Source organism: Lottia gigantea, assembly GCF_000327385.1.
Source record: "Lottia gigantea unplaced genomic scaffold LOTGIsca_28, whole genome shotgun sequence".
In the NCBI taxonomy this organism is placed as follows: Eukaryota; Metazoa; Mollusca; class Gastropoda; family Lottiidae; genus Lottia; species Lottia gigantea.
In genome coordinates this window covers 1,092,530-1,107,369 of record NW_008708898.1, presented here as the reverse complement: position 1 = coordinate 1,107,369, position 14,840 = coordinate 1,092,530, and the positions used below count along the sequence as shown (strand labels likewise).

General features: G+C 33.7%; 1 protein-coding gene across 1 annotated transcript; it reads right to left on the bottom strand.

The window, feature by feature from the left end:
* Positions 1-3,615: 3,615 nt before the first annotated feature.
* Positions 3,616-14,483, bottom strand: LOTGIDRAFT_72565 (hypothetical protein; the record flags this gene model as incomplete). The annotated part of the gene is made up of 2 exons (XM_009056461.1): positions 3,616-4,207; positions 14,188-14,483. Coding segments are annotated over 2 exons (888 nt in total), but the record flags the coding sequence as incomplete, so codon positions are not given.
* Between the last annotated feature and the right edge of the window lie 357 nt (positions 14,484-14,840).

Here is a 14,840-nt window from a genome sequence, read left to right as displayed (position 1 = left end):
CAGATTTTTTATACATTAAATTGAAGAGTGTTGTGGATGGAAGGGGGTATAGTGTTTGAATGGAAGGGAATATAGTGGCTGGATGGCAGGGAGTATAGTGTCTGGATGGTAGGGAGTATAGTGTCTGAATGGTAGGGAGTATAGTGTCTGAATGGTAGGGAGTATAGTCTATGGATGGTATGGAGTATAGTGTCTGGATGGTAGAGAGTATAGTCTCTGAATGGTAGGGAGTAGAGTGGCTGGATGGTAGGGAGTATGCTGTATGGTAAGGAGTATAGTCTATGAATGGTAGGGAGTATAGTGGCTGGATGGGGAGGAAGTATAGTGTCTGGATGGTAGAGAGTATAGTGGCTGGATGGTAGGGAGTATAGTCTATGAATGATAGAGAGTAGTCTATGAATGGTAGGAAGTATAGTGTCTGGATGGTAGAGAGTATAGTGGCTGTATGGTAGGGAGTATAGTCTATGAATGGTAAGAAGTATAGTGTCTGGATGGTAGGGAGTATAGTGGCTGAATGGTAAGGAGTATAGTGTCTGGATGGTAGAGAGTATAGTGTTTGGATGGTAGGGAGTATAGTCTATGAATGGTAGGTAGTATAGTGTCTGGATGGTAGGGAGTATAGTGGCTGAATGGTAAGGAGTATAGTGTCTGAATGGTAGGGAGTATAGTCTATGAATGGTAGGGAGCATAGTGTCTGAATGGTAGGGAGTATAGTCTATGAATGGTAGGAAGTATAGTGTCTGGATGGTAGGGAGTATAGTGGCTGAATGGTAAGGAGTATAGTGGCTGAATGGTAGGGAGTATAGTCTATGAATGGTAGGGAGCATAGTGTCTGAATGGTAGGGAGTATAGTGTCTGGATGGGAGTATAGTGGCTGGATGGTGGGGAGTATAGTGTCTGGATGGTAGGGGGTATAGTCTCTGGATGGTAGGGAGTATAGTGGCTGTATGGTAGGGAGTATAGTGTATAATATTACAGTATTATCGTTTACATTCAATTACTCAGTTTTCCAACTTTTACAAATCCACTCTGATGAAAAAAGAAAGCGAAAAATACTCCGTTTCATTTCGCTTATTATTGTACGTGTAATATTTAGAGGACAGCCTTAATATTTAGTCTACCTATTCTTATAAAGCTGCTTCACTTTGATAAGATCTAAACTCTTTAATGAATAATTGATATACACTTTATGGGATTCTATTTCTCACATTATGAATTCTTATCTATTTCATTTAATAGCACTTAATGGTTAATTTCATTTTTTGAAGTTTCCATTAAACAACAGTTAACACGGTTGCTGAATAGAAAGGCGCGCTTTTACAAATTCTTAACAATTCATAGGTTTCAGCCTCCGTTAGTCTTTGTGTCTTGTGGGAATTCTACGGATAGGAGATTTCAACATCTTTTCTCAACGTTTCGGTTTGACTTGGAACAATGTACAGGTTTGTTTTACGACAATACACCCACGTCTTAGACACTGATTATCCCCTTTGAAGGAAATTATATGGTATGATGACATATATTATGTGAAGTCTATTTTATATGTTTCCAATATTACAGTTTTTGTATAATAGAAATGGACTTTATCACGCGATATTCTCTTTGATTGGCGACAATATTCTAGTTTAGTCTTAGTTCTGTAATCGTCACGGATGACAACGTAGTTTTTGATTGCTCTCAGAGATATATAGGTCAATTGGTTATATCAATCAGATATTTAAGCATCTTCCCTTTGATGGATATTCCTATTCATGGAGCCGATGGTCAAGCTTAGGGGGTCACTTCCTTGTTTATTTCATTTTAATTAGCTGTGTGACAGTGCTGGGGAAATTCGGACTTAACTTCACAGAGTTTAAGAGTTTTATTCCTTAATAAAAGGTTCTGCTGCTAAGAATCGATTGAATCCATATAAAAAACAATGTGGTTTTCTCTTGGGTCTGGGTTTCAGAATTAATCTGTATATCATTGAGGCTAATCAGCATACAGGTTCGATCTCAAAGCAGAACACAAGAATTTTCGTCCAAATCGATCTCAGATTACGTCTTTTGTGTCGGTTATTAAAGGGCTAAGGGCAAAGATATCCAAAAGAAAAGGTAGCGTCTGAGCAAACGATTTTGTGTCAGATCAAAGTGTTGAAAAATTGTAAGCGGACAATTAATCTAGTTTTCTGTAATGGTATCAGATAGATTGTTAACTGACGGAGTTGAGGTGAATTTTGCCCTGAGGTCGCAATGTTACATCAGATAATTAAAAAAATGTCTTGGTTTTCTCGTGCACTCTGTTTTTAGTCCATGAACATTTATGATGCTTTAAAATGTATCAATCGGTGAATTTTATGCAAAAAATGCCATGTGAGGTCAATTTAGTGGATTATTCACTCACCAAGATAGTGAGGTTTTTTTTATTCTTGGTACATATCTAATCAACAAAAAAAGAAAAAAAAACATAACTCGTCAACTTTTTAACGTGAATGGTCGACACATATAACATTATTCAGGGCTTCAAAGATGGCTTATTGAAGAGAATAAATAGCATACAACTAATCCTGTAATTCTGCATCTTTCATTATCTGTGATAGAGAAATGAAATACGTTTTGTTAAAAGAAAAAGGATATCTAGATGTTTCAATTACGTCCTTTTTTAGAATTTCTGCACCGACTTCAATGATCTTAAAAGATTTTAAACCGAGTTCAGAAACACTCTTGTCGTTACCGTTAATGAAATCCTAATGACGTGGTACAGACAATAGCTGATGAATGTTTATATTTGGTGGCAATAGAAATACCGTTAAAACACAATCAAGATAGTGAATGGTAATGAAAATAAATTAAGTCGTCTATATATTTCAAGAGTAGTGCAACGGCAATCTTGCCGTTTTGATTTTCATGAAACACCAGTTCCGATTTACAAGGCAATGCCTTGAGAGGACTACAAGTTATCACCAAGCTGACTATAAACTACGTAACTATTTTCATCATAAATAATCACCATCAGATATCATTTCGTTGCGTTACAGCAGTCGTAGATAAAGTCCTCGCCTTGTCACCCAGAGTTAAAATAAACTACTGAGGTTACTAAAAATCCAAACTACGATTTGTATACAATGAAATGAAAATAAATTTTCCAACCAAAAAAACGGACAACAGCTATATTTCATTGAGTATAGCTTTATCAATACACGTGGGATTTTCATAGCATAAACCTTCAAATATAATCTTTATTAAGTGCTTCTGAGCCTAATACACTAGACGGAAAGTGTGCATTTTCATTTTAATAAACACAATATACAGTAAATTAGTGCTCTGTTCAATAGACGAGAAAATCGAAGCAGAAATAATGGAGTCTTGTAGAGTTTGACGTAATACTTTAAGAGGGACTATATTTTTCTATTCAAATTACCTCAGTCCATGAAAGATGTAGTAAGCGGAAGGTTTCTGGGTAATAAAGGTTTTATTGAGATGATAAATTTAGAAGATATTCAATATTTCAGACATCGGTATTAGCTGAATGAATTAAACTAGCCATTCTACCAAACCGCGAACTATTACTGAATGTCGACTGTCGACGTGGTTTACGACGAGGTTTACACTTACACAACGCTTTATGAAAACTTGTTCTAAAGTTTTGACTAAATATACTGTATAAAATAGGATTGGCAGCCGAATTGATGTAGGCTATTATCATCACAAACACTCTAAATGTCCAATTGTCGTGAAAATGTTTAGGATTAAAGGTATTGTATACCAACAAAACTTGGTGAGGTGAGTAACTGACAAAATACACCACAACACTCATGATTAACATTTTCACTACTCCTTTCCGAGCTTGCACCGCTTCAGACGATCGCTCTTTAGCAAAACCATTTTCATCCAGCACTGTTAAACGCCGGTGTAATTTTTCAGATCCCATAAATAGGTGTTTGGCTACAATACAATATAACGCCACTTGTATCATTAATGGAAAAACATAAAATAATCCGAATTCTGTGTATTTAAACACAAGAAAATATAAATCTGGATTCTGTGGAAATGATAACATACAGTATTTTAATCCAGGTAGGTTGGGGTGTCCTGGTAAAATTTGATTAAAGATTAAAGTTGGTGCTCCTGCTAAACACGATGAGGGCCATATTAAGGCTATCACAACCACGATTCGTCGTCTGTTACATAGTATATGAGCTTTTATAGGATGTATTATTCCAATATACCTGGAAATAGAAAAAACAAACCTTAAAATATCTTGAAGCATAAGATCTATTTCCATATTTTGACCTAAAATGTTTTCGAAAACATAAGTATAAATAAATACAGAGAAAGTGTTTGGTTGTGGACAAGTTCGATTCTCTTCTTGTTATTCAAAATGAATGTCGAATATTATGGAACCAAAATAAGTAAAATTCAACATATCTTTAAAGGAGCGACGAGGCAGGTCTGAGAGCAACATCATCTGTAAGAATTTGACCAATCTCGTGTAATTGGCGGTGGTATTTGGAAGGTACAGTTCAATGAGTTGTAATTCAATCAATGTTAAATTGACAAAATCTGTAGAGTGATACGGTATTAGATTTTTAATGGCAATTACTGTGATGTGTCTTAAAATGAATCATGTGCGAGTCCAAACAAAACGATTCAGATTAACAATTACGCAAGTCTGATTGCAATAGATGGCCATTACTACGTACTCAGCGTTCAACATAAAATACAAAATTTCACATGTATGCCCTCTCTTAGATATATCTTTAGTCTGTTTAATGAAGCTTTTCAACTGAACACAAGGAGGCGAGAAATCGCGGTCGTTAGAGAATAAATTGTTGGGTTAATGCCGACGAAGATCTGTCTTCATCTATAATAAGATAATCGGTCGCCTGTATAGGAGACTTTATACAGTCATAACTGTGTCACTAATGTAGGGACGTCACGTTACGTTCCTTATATTAAACTTATTAAATATCTCATGTATTCATTACTGTTTATAATTAGAGATGTTGAGGTTTTAATCAGAACTCTCTATCAAATATGACTGGCTACATGGAGAAAACTAGGAATCTGGTAGTCTACAATATTATGATCCAATTATTCTGTCGTCAGGCTGGTAGACTAAACCTTCATCAACAGGTTCATTGCATCATGAAAAATATCCAGAACAAGTTAGGCTTAATTTCCCGGCATAATTTGAAGCAACGTGACCAGAAATAATGATAGTTAAAATCACATAGACACATAGTTATCTGACCCAAGTAAAACACTGTAAGGTAAGAAACTTTACTCACTGAAGATAAAATGCAAATTTGACACAAGGATAGTGCAGAAGTGAACTAATCTGAACATAGTAATAATCAGCTATTGAATACCAAATTAGCTCAACACTGGTTAACACTTCTTAACAAATAAGTTTACTGCAGGACAGACAATTAAATATTTTACAAATAAAATTCTAAAACGTGTTTAACATTGAAATATCTAGATCACCGGGACGAGGACCGAAGCTTGAGAACATTAACCAACGTAAAATACATAAACGATAACATCAACTCAAGCAATAATATACGTCACATGAGTTCAAATTACATGACATAAAAACAAACATAGAAAATATTCCAAGATGTCAGTTCAGGATTGATAAAAAATATACCTGTTCGTTAAATAATATTATTCCCTTTTTAAAATTTCCTGGAAAACAATTGATATTTTATTTATATCAGTTCGTATATCTGGACTGTGATCATGGATTACAATTTGATTATTTATGCCTATAAGTCAGTTTTCCCCTTTCCCTTATGGCTCATTCAAGTATTTCAGAATCGAAATACAGGATTCATGTCATTCAGTGGCATCAGTTTCATAGACGTGGGTGGCATCTGAGCGCCCCCAGACCCCCTTTCTGGATTTAATAGGGCACTAGATAAGTTTGCATTGCTTAATGTTATTAATGACAAGGATGACAGTATTGACCGGGCTTTTAGAAATATTCGTTCCTTGGCTGTATTATATTAATAAATCTAGTGTTGTTTATGAAGAAAATTTAATGCATTATTTCTGAAAATGGCATAACTACTCTGATCAAATTTTGACATAATAGAGAATAATATTCTAATTCTAACCCAGTTTACCTTTTCCTAAATATGATTGAGGAATAAGATCGATGCTATAACCTACATCATCGTATATAACTAGTGTTCACATACTATTTGAAGCCGTGTCAATCGTGAATACATTTATATAACAGGTCACATTTACTTGGCAAATGACCAAGAGTCCAATATTTGGAGTCCATTATTAATGTCAATTTGCCATTTGCCATAATGGTACTCCAAGATGGTGTCTTCTCCTAAGGGATACTTAACGTATTTCACGGTTATCTAACAGTTTAAAATATACAAATATACCACGTTTTCACACTGATTTACCTTCAGTTCAAACTGTTAGTGAAGATATTGTTCTGGAGTTTAGAACAACTTTGAGTGGAAAGGATATTCTAGTTTTTGCCACAGAAGGAAACAGCATCATGGGGTTTGCTACAGATGACAATCTGAAACTACTGTGTAAGACCACCGAAGTACAATGTGATGGAGCCGTTAAAACTACCCCAAAACTTTATTTTCAGTTGCACACATTTCATGTTGACATTGGGACCAATAGCAATCCAGAATTAGTACCATTACTGTATGTCCAAGCCATAATAAAGGAGCATTACAATAACATGAAATTTAATGGTGAAAAAGTTCATGTTATATAATCCACCGAAGATACGTAAAATTTGCAAATTACCCATTTTCAGAGTCGTATAAATAAAGAGGTTATGTACCAAAATCAGGATCGCAAATGTCAATCCAGTTAAAGGAGATGCTGAAGTAGAAAGATGGGGGTTGGCTCGTGGTCAAAAGTTTTTACTACTTGAAATGTGGCCTGGTAGAAAAAACTTTGAAAGGAAATTGTGCACAGACAAAGTCGAAATTAAAAAAAATGCTTCTAGAGGACCTAGGTATTTTTCTTACTTACATTTTAAAGTTTGAGAACAATCGGATATAAAATGTAGTCCGCATTAATTTTTTAAGATTTTTGCTTTTTTCAAGATGACAGCCAAACGGTTAGGAATTTGCATATACGACAAAGGTACAAACTGAAAATATTGATGGTGCAAATTTTGTTGAATTACAAATTTGCAAGTTTCCGTGAAACATAGTCTGAATACTCTGATTTTTGTGATTTTCGGCCTTTTTCGTTCACTTTCAACCATTTTCCGAAATGTTTTTGCATAATCATAATTGATAATTTGGTTTCTACCCATCTACCAAGTTTCGGGAATATGGAATAAAAATTACAGTCAGAATTTTGAACAAAATTCATTACAAAAAGTTAGTGACAAAATTTTCGAATCAGGATTTTCTAAAACAGCAGTCTGTTTTTCAAGAATACAAACAGAAATTTTAAGGCAAATCGAACAAAAATAATGCATTTTATGGCGGATTTTTAAAATTAAGGAGTTTTCCGCTACACCATTTCCTGTTGGAGTCAGATGTCTGGAAATATATTCAAAGGGTAATTCCGCGGTCTGGAATGTCTGACCAAATGCCAAAAATGTTCTAAGTATTACAGTTTTTGCTAGGTTCTCTGACAACAATATGAACAAAAAAATACAAACTAAAAAATTCACGATAACAATACAGCTTCCGAGATTAACTCGAAAGCTGTAATAATGCATGTTTCACTGCATTACATGCAGAGCTTTTTTATTGGTATAGTGATCTAGAAATATTGAGTATAATGATGTCTAATTAGATCGTGGACAGCAACTGGAGTAACCTTAAGATAGTACAGTTTCAATATAAAGTACAACTACTTAATGGCAGAAAAAAAGAAAGATTGCGTACAAATGATTTAAATTTAAGTAAAAACTGAAGCCCAGGGGAAATTAGTGTTTGGATAAAAAAAATTTAGAACGTCGATTAAATCGCATAATGTGCTAGGAATTTTTTTAAGGAAATAAATTATTCTCTTAACGTTCATTCATTAATAACTAGACAGTCTTTAATTGGAAACTACACAAATGTTTACTTTACAATGATTAACGTAGACTCCATTAAACCGGGCGAAATGGCCTTAAAAGCCTTACCTAAAAGTTCAATATATATATACTAACACAATTTTTGTGCACATAGAGGGATCAATAGACTGCCTCCTGACCAAACATGTTTAGCTAAACATAATATTCGTTTCTAAGTTTTGTCTCAGCACAACACTTTCATGATAAAGATAGATAGCCAGGTAACATACGCCCAATACCAGCTGTCAGAAATGGTAACAAAATCTTTTGTGGCTTACTAATGAATTTTCAAATAATCTATAAAAATCATCTATAAATCAAAGCAAAAACCTGAAATAGTTCATCAATTTATCATCAAATTCAAAAATGAAAAATGTCTCATCGCTGTACACACAAGAGCAATAAATCCGAAACCGTTCATCCGCTTCTTACCAATTTTGAACGAGATATCATCAATATATACATGCATACCTACTAGTTTCATCAAGATCGGATAAAATGTCGTATTCTCTATCGTGTCTACAATCCAAATTTGACGCGGTTTTACTAAGTCAAGGGCAATGACTCTGAAACTGTTCATCCGATTATTACCAAATTCGAACTTAACCGACATCTCATCAATATGTACATCCTACCAAGTTTCATAAATACTGTAGCCTCTATCGCGCCTACAAGAAATGTGAACGGACCAGCTGACGGGCGGACTGACGGACAGGAGCGACGGCAATTAACGTCCACATTTCCATGTGGGCGTATAAAAAGTCAGGAAAGACAATATTTTTTTCAAATTATATGTGCAATATCTTTAGTATGAAATAGGCTCTAAAAGTAGGAAAATTGTGGCGATGTAAACGTCGACCATAAAGTTTATAATCCAATTTCAACGTTCGCCTATGTTACTTGAATTTACCAATTATTATTATGGATATTCGGCTTCGAGTACAATACAATTAATTTGAATGAAAAATCAAGGAAATAACTTTTGGTAATAATTAAATAACCACATCTCTTTAAATGAAAAACCATTATTGGCTGTAGGTAGCGTCCTAATATAGCATACATAACAGGTAGAAAGTGATTTGCAAATCTGCGAGAAGGTGGTCGATTTATATAAATAGCACAATCATCACTAACTAGAGGAAATAATGCCGACTAACAAAAGTGCGTCGAACAGTGGGTGCTTTGTGTAAGAGTGTAATTGTTGGTGTGTTTTTGGCAGATTGTGAGGATAAAATCTACCATGAAGACCTACCTATGTTTCTACAAAAGATACAAACGTCATCTTTGTCTTATAAGCACTAAAGAAACTAGAGTTTTCAATCGATGAAATAGGAGATACTAGTGTGGATTAAAGCCCATGGTTAGAAAGCTGTCTGTACTCTTTGCAGTAACACTGACATCGTTACAAAGGCGGAAAAAAACTGAACTATACGCCTCTGTGTTTTAGATTTTTGTGGAATCTTTTTCAGCGACATCAGATTGGGATCTTATTACCAACAGTGCCGTATCCGTTTCATTTTCATTTCCACATTTTTTTCTGCAAAGATTATTGAAATATGATTTATATCCTTGATAAACTAATGAGGGGGAAAAAGTGCAATTATTATTTTTGAGTAAATCATATCTGTTAATATGTTAAGGCAATAACATGTCATAATGACAGGAAGGAAAATATTATGTTTTTTAGTATTAGCTATTTGCCATTAACGAATATTGGATGAAATTCAATTCCTTGAGTGCAGAAATTTATTTCATTCTCTATTTTGGACATTTATCACTTGATCAACAAAGTTCGATTTTCTTATTACATAAAATTGTCTTCAAATCTAATATTTCTGAAAATCAAACTGAAAATATGAACTGGAATATGACATAATGTGTCTTTAAGGCAGCTGACTTAATAACTCGCACTTCATAATATATTGCCAATGTTAACGGCATTGTCAAGAACGTTTTCCATACAATTACATTGTCTATCTTAATACATTCGGTAAATAGTAATTCTCATATTAATCAGACGCCGTCAATAGAAGGAAATTACTTTGACAAAATGGAAATATTATTACTTGTGGTAATCTATTCTATTTTTAATTTCTAGATTAGGTCATTGCCTAAGTCCCATCTTGAGAAACACAGTTTTTTGTCTTCATATGTTGAGCTACACAAAGTAGCTTAAAGGTTATTAACAATTCTCTTTCAACTTAATTTATCACTTTCTCCATTTCTTTCCTTTATTTTCTAAGACATGTTCTACAAAACAGAGTTATCCCATTCGCAACAAATAAAATTACGTAATTATATCAATGGTTACACGACCAATGCTGGCTGTCAAAATGTATCTAAGAAAATTGAATCAGACGTGTTTTAATTCCAGGGAGTGTTTGGTGCATCTATGCTTTGTCTTTATTTATCAAATATTTATCTGTTATTTCATGGTCTTTCTTTTGGGAGAAAGAGGAGAAATTGCTGGGATAGTTTAGGCTGCCACTGTGCATGACAGGAATAAAATTTTACACAATTTTCTCCTGAATATTTTTTACTTTTTACAAAAGCACAACTTGTATCACACGCGGTTGTTTATCCCTTTCCTTTTCCCTTCTTCACAATTCAAGCTATAACGAACTTCGTACTTATACCTTGACTGTAATAGTCGCTATCCTTGTATCACAGAATGCTGCGAATGTTTGCCAGAGAATACAGCCAATCAGAACACCCAACAGCAACATAAGCATTGTGCATCTACAGACTTCTGTCGAGACCTCTGATTGGCTCTATTTTCTTGTACACATTTTTATCTAATCAATTCACCATGATACACGAATAGTGGCTGCTACAGTTCAGGTATAAGTACGAATTTCGTAATGGCTTGAGATTTTGAAGATGTCCTTCTCAAAGAATATCTGTCATAAAATTAAAAGGTACATGTGAAAGTTCTCTACAACATATACATTTGACAAATCTCGACATTTATAGTCAAGTTGAATGTTTTCAGAGCGTTTAAAAATATACATATTCGGCTTTTCGGACACTACCGATAGTTGCCAAATGCCATAAAAGAAAGTTTCCTTTGACACCCTACAAAAATATCAATTTTTTCTCCCAAATTACTTTTACATGCATTTTATCTTCAATTCCAATTCACAACAAATATACAATATTCATGATCCTAAACTCCAATGGATTTCATGGATTTCACACTCTCATTTACAGCATTCTAATAAAAAATATTTACATGTACTTGGTATTCTCTCTGGATAAGTTACATATGAAATTGCTAGCAATATTTCCTATTGTAGAAGGAACACAAAAATCTATCTGTGAACAGCTCAGAGCAAGGCAACGAGACCTTATCCCATGGATTTCTGAATAGTGTTAACTTTCAACTTCGGTGCTTTTAAGCCTACACATTTTTGAACAAAACCAAAAATTTACGGTTTCTGGTTAATAAATCAGTTATATAATTACACTCCAGAAATGTTACCTCAATGTTCTCAAGTTGTAAAAAATAATAGAACTAATTTATACCGCATCACGATAAACCTCTCAATTAATCAATTGACAAAAACAACACACGTAAATTATCAGATTTGTCACCCGCGATAGGAGTTTGATAATATGACTGGAATTCATCTTTGATATTTACATCTTCAATAAACATTCATTAAATTGGCTTAAAAATTCTCAGAATGCAAGAGAGCATATTATGTTAAATTACATGGAGAGTGTCTCAACTTACCCAGATGAGCCAGTGACAGTCTTTAAAATGAAGGGTTTCCAAATTTTGTTGAAAGAAAGTGTAATCTCCAATTTACATCGTATGTTTATTTAGGTTTGAAAAAGATACTCTCCTGTAGAAACACGTGCATATTGAACAACTATTAGAAATTATTTCGTAATTTGAGTTCTAATCAAGATAGAAAAAAATTGCAACGGTTAAATAACTTGCGAATTCACAGCTTTAAATGTATACATGTTTCAAATTTGAATGTAAACATTTTTCAAAAAAATAAATGAATTTTATAATGGTTAAAAAAATTACTCACTGATTTGACAATTCAAAGTTCAAAACAAAAGATTTATTACCCATGTTCTATAGCACGCTGAACATCCCAATCATTTTGATACGTTAGGACTCTATGAGATAAAATCAAAACTTTTAATTTATTATTTAGAATTTATTCAAATTTAATGATATGAATTTTATATCAAACCATCCGTGTCAATGTCGTTAAAGAGAGAATTACGAATGTTTCTAATAATGTAAACCACATGTGGAATAAATGCATTTGACTGGAGTTGAAATTTTCAAAAAAAATTTCAAAATATTTTCATGCATTATTGCCATAAATCATTATAAAGAGAATTTTAAAGTCATTAATAATCTGAAAAAAAAACAAGCCCCTGTGTTTATTAGAGAATGTGTTATAGTCGTCCAAAGTTGCAAAAAATGTAAGATTTCGGTGCGCTAAAAAACCGGAAGTTTTTCATACAATATCAGGATGAGGTCAAGCTGAGGTCAGGCTGAGGTCAAGAACAGTCGATTCAAGGTTATTGAAGGTCAGGGTAACAAGATATACACTTTTAAATTTTCAAAGCATACAAACTGCCATAAAAAAAAACAATTTAAAAACCTATTGACAAAATTGGTAGCAGCTAATGAAGTATATAAATAATAAGTGAGTAAGTATTTCATTATGGTAAGTTGTATCAGGTATCTAAAAGAGTAAGCACATCCTGCCTGGCCCCACAATCTGTACGGTTTTAGTCTACATTTGTTAATTACACCGGAAGCAGGGTCGCCCAAGGTGATATTTAGAAACGGGAAGTTCTCACGCCCAAACAACAAGTGATTTAAAAAATTTTATGACACAATTTTATTTGTATTGGCATTCTGTCTATTTCCTGTAATTTTCAGATCGAGCCTAGATTAATTATAAGTTGGAACTGTTGTTTTTTTTTATTAAGGCCAGGTCTTATCTTAACGTTTATGGACCTTTTCCCCAAATAAAGCAAGTAAAGCGTGTATATGTTTACATTTTAATAATTAAATCACGATTCCGTTTACACGTATCACGCAGTTTGATGGATAACAGCGATCAAGTGCATTAGGTTTATATCTGTATAAACAGAATGTAAATATAAGCTCCACTCCTAAACGTTTATCAATATCATTGAGTTTGATTGACGGCGTCGATGTTGTTCCTTTGAACGTCAACAGAGCCGAAATCGACTATTCACTGAAAGATGCCGGTATTTTCCAAATTCCCTTGAATGTGTACATTCCAATTTCCAACAATATCATATCAACAATACACAGTTTTTTTCTGTTTAAACATCGATATACTTAAAAAATATTCACTCACATTTGCAATAATTATTGAAATGGATAACTGAAATTGAGGTCAATAAACTAGAAAATCATATACTATAACTTCTATTCCTCTTTTCGTTTCGTGCGCTATTAAACTCAAACCGTCCATTAGATGGTGATTTATGATTTATATTTAGTATTTTAATACAAACGTGATCTAATCTAATCAGCATGACCTTTCAGATAAAATAGGTACATGTATAAACAGAAAGTCACAGACACTTTAAGAAATCGTATAACTGGGTCTAATTCAGCCGCTAGTTGTTTGCCCAGCTCTTATGGATTTCACTGTATTATTTTCTATAGTTTTATTGTCGATGGACAAGGCTGAAGTATTTATTCCAAGGGAAATCTATAGATCTTCCAATAACCCACACACGATTTTCAAAAAAGTAATATTTTGTCCGTAAACATTAAATATTTAAAGAGAGCTCCCGAGGGCAGTCAAAATACTTTTAGCGTAATATAAAAATCAATCCAGACAGTCAATAAAGTTTAAAACATCGATATTGCACTTTAAAGGAGGATGGTCTAGATCTCTTGGCCTTATTGCACGAAATTAGATGTCATTTAGAAGATAGTATCTTCAAGAGTTTTGATGGGACCGTCTTGGCTTTGGATTGACCTTGCTTCTACGAAGCCTTATCAGCGATATTGTAAAATGTCAGCAAATTAGCCAGTGGTATTAGTAGTGTAATTTTCTAACTATCTACCGAACCAGCAAAACAGACCAAAATAAGTAGTAACAAGATTGGTGGTACTAAAACACTTACCGTTCTATGCAGATAGACATTAATGTTAATACAGATCCATATAAACTTGTTACTAAAATATATCTGTTAGTTTTACACGATATAGTGTCTAATATCCAACCTTTGTTTATCATAAACTGGACGATTTCTGGTATACCAAATATCATTATTAAGATGTCAGCAAACGCCAAGTTCGTAATCAGTAAGTTGGTTCCAGACGCCCGCATCTTGTTATCACATAGAATCGCATACATCACCAATCCGTTACCCACAATTCCTACTATCCCAATTACAAAAAATATAAAGCTGAAACATATCACTTCCGGTAGGCCTGCAGCAAATGATAAATCCGAACCTGCGGTTGAACTGTTGGTTAGGTTAAATTTCCATACATTCGTTATGTTATCCATGATCATTTCTGGTTGTTGGCACGTGTCGTTTCAAATCTAAAATAATAAAAAAAAGTGTGAGGTAAAATACAGATTGACTTAGACTAGGAAAGGTGTCAAGGTTTTATAGGTTTTGGCATTTTGTTGTATGTCAACATTTTTTTAATGTGTTTCGGTGTAACAGTTGTGCAGATTGTAGTAATGAATAATCCCAGTATTGTACACAAACCGACTAGAGCTCTATTAATATAACCATCATATTCTTTTACCAACAATCAAAGTAAG